We start from the raw sequence: 1,696 nt of genomic DNA on the forward strand, positions 1-1,696 counted from the left end.
TTCTACATAATGATCATTTTAGTTATAACAACGGTTTGGATGAAGAAATAAATATTCGATGAAAAAAGTCATGTCAATCATTAGTGTGCGAAAGTTCATCACTTTAGGTGACCCATAGAATAATTAAGATCCATACAAAGTGAAGTGAAATATATATATATATATATATATATATATATATATTAATATAAGTTGAGTAGAAGCATGTGGATATCAGAAAATAAAGACATTATTTTGGAATTTGGACCAAGAAATTAAACGCTGAAGCCAATTTATTGGGTCTTTTTTAAATTAAAGTTATATATTTTGATTTAGAAAGGAAAGAGGAAAAAGGAAGAAGACGATTTGATTTGGGTAAATTAAAGGAAAAGAAACTAATAGTGAACTCCAATGTCCGTCATGTCGAACCAGATTTGCTTGAAAACTTTGACGATTATGTCGTGATATTCTTCGGTGTTGAGAGAGAGATAGCATGCAAGAAGGTCTTCCAATTCATTGGACGCACTGATTTTGTTCTCCACAATCATCTCCACCATTGATTCTCGGAAATCCCTGTGTGGATCGTTCGTTGACTTCACGATCGCCAGGCTGTCGCTCAAACTTCTCTTCCCCGCCGCCGACCCACTTTTCCGGCGACCAACATGACCAAACCTCTTGCTCGAAACTCTCGGAGAGTTCATAATCCGAAGCTTGGGTCCCGGAGAATTCACCTGGAACCGGCGCGAAGGGCTGCTCCTCGGTTCCTTAGCAAAAGATTTATCCTTCTTTGAGATGGCGACGGACGGACACGTGGAACCATCTGCTGCTGCGTCGGTTTCGTCAGGTTTGGACGAGGACGTTGTCGACCTCGTAATGATTGGAGGAAGATCAATCAGCGCCACCTGGGATTTCAACTCTTCATCTGAGCCATTGATTTTTTTGGGTGAAGTTTTGTGTCCCTTTTCGAAAATGACGGCTTTGCCATCCTCCTCCTCCTCCTCCTCCAGCGTCGGGCCAGTTGCGACCGATTGTAGCGCGGTCCGGGTGCAGCTACAGCCAGGGGAAGAAGTAAGGAGCAAGGTGGGTGAAGTCCGAGCGGCGGCGGGAGAAGGTCTTCGCCTGGGCTTTCCTTTGGAGGATTTTCTGGGTGGTTCAGGCGGAGAGTTGGGAGGAGGTTGTCTGGGGAAATGATGGGATTTTCTAGGGTGAGAGTGAAGAAGAATGGGGGAATTAGTGGAGCATGGTTCCTTTTTTTGGTTTCTTCGTCTAATGATACTCATGTCTTTGAGCTTGTCAAACCATGAATTGGGCATCATATTCGACAGCCTAAACCTATAATTTCCCATCCAGATATTCTCTCTTTCGATCGCCCACCACCGTATTTTTGCCTCTGCTTCAGCCTCCTGGCTGAGGGGCCTAAAATAAAGGCAAATGGATATGGGGTCCACATGGTTAGTTGGCTTAGCTTTGATTATGAGAGCTCAATCACCTACTTCAATTGAAATTAAAGTCCCCTACGCCCTAATCATTGTTATTAACCTTTCGGGCGTTCTTATTTTCTCCTTCTTTTTTTTATTTTATTAATTCACAATAATTAGGTTCTAGGCTTAATTCAAATTCAAATATCGGATTTGAGTAATTGGGATTTGGTTCGATATCCTCACTTATTTTCCAACAATTAGCCTTAGGCTGGCTAATTATTTTTACATGGCGTACT

The 1,696-nt window shown here is 42.2% G+C and overlaps 1 protein-coding gene across 1 annotated transcript; it reads right to left on the reverse strand.

Moving 5' to 3' along the window:
- Nucleotides 1–254: 254 nt before the first annotated feature.
- On the reverse strand, nucleotides 255–1,489 carry LOC120091733 (transcription repressor OFP1-like). The gene has a single exon (XM_039049849.2). It carries the CDS (start codon nucleotides 1,323–1,325, stop codon nucleotides 375–377), a length of 951 nt encoding a protein of 316 aa, XP_038905777.1. The 5' UTR covers nucleotides 1,326–1,489; the 3' UTR covers nucleotides 255–374.
- Nucleotides 1,490–1,696: the final 207 nt, after the last annotated feature.

This window comes from Benincasa hispida, chromosome 11, assembly GCF_027475165.1.
Source record: "Benincasa hispida cultivar pf3 chromosome 11, pf3_genome.v1.1, whole genome shotgun sequence".
Classification (NCBI taxonomy): Eukaryota; Viridiplantae; Streptophyta; class Magnoliopsida; order Cucurbitales; family Cucurbitaceae; genus Benincasa; species Benincasa hispida.

Excerpts from the sequence above, each read along its gene's own strand:
- LOC120091733 (XM_039049849.2), bottom strand. The coding sequence starts at position 1,325 with ATGGGAAATTATAGGTTTAGGCTGTCGAATATGATGCCCAATTCATGG.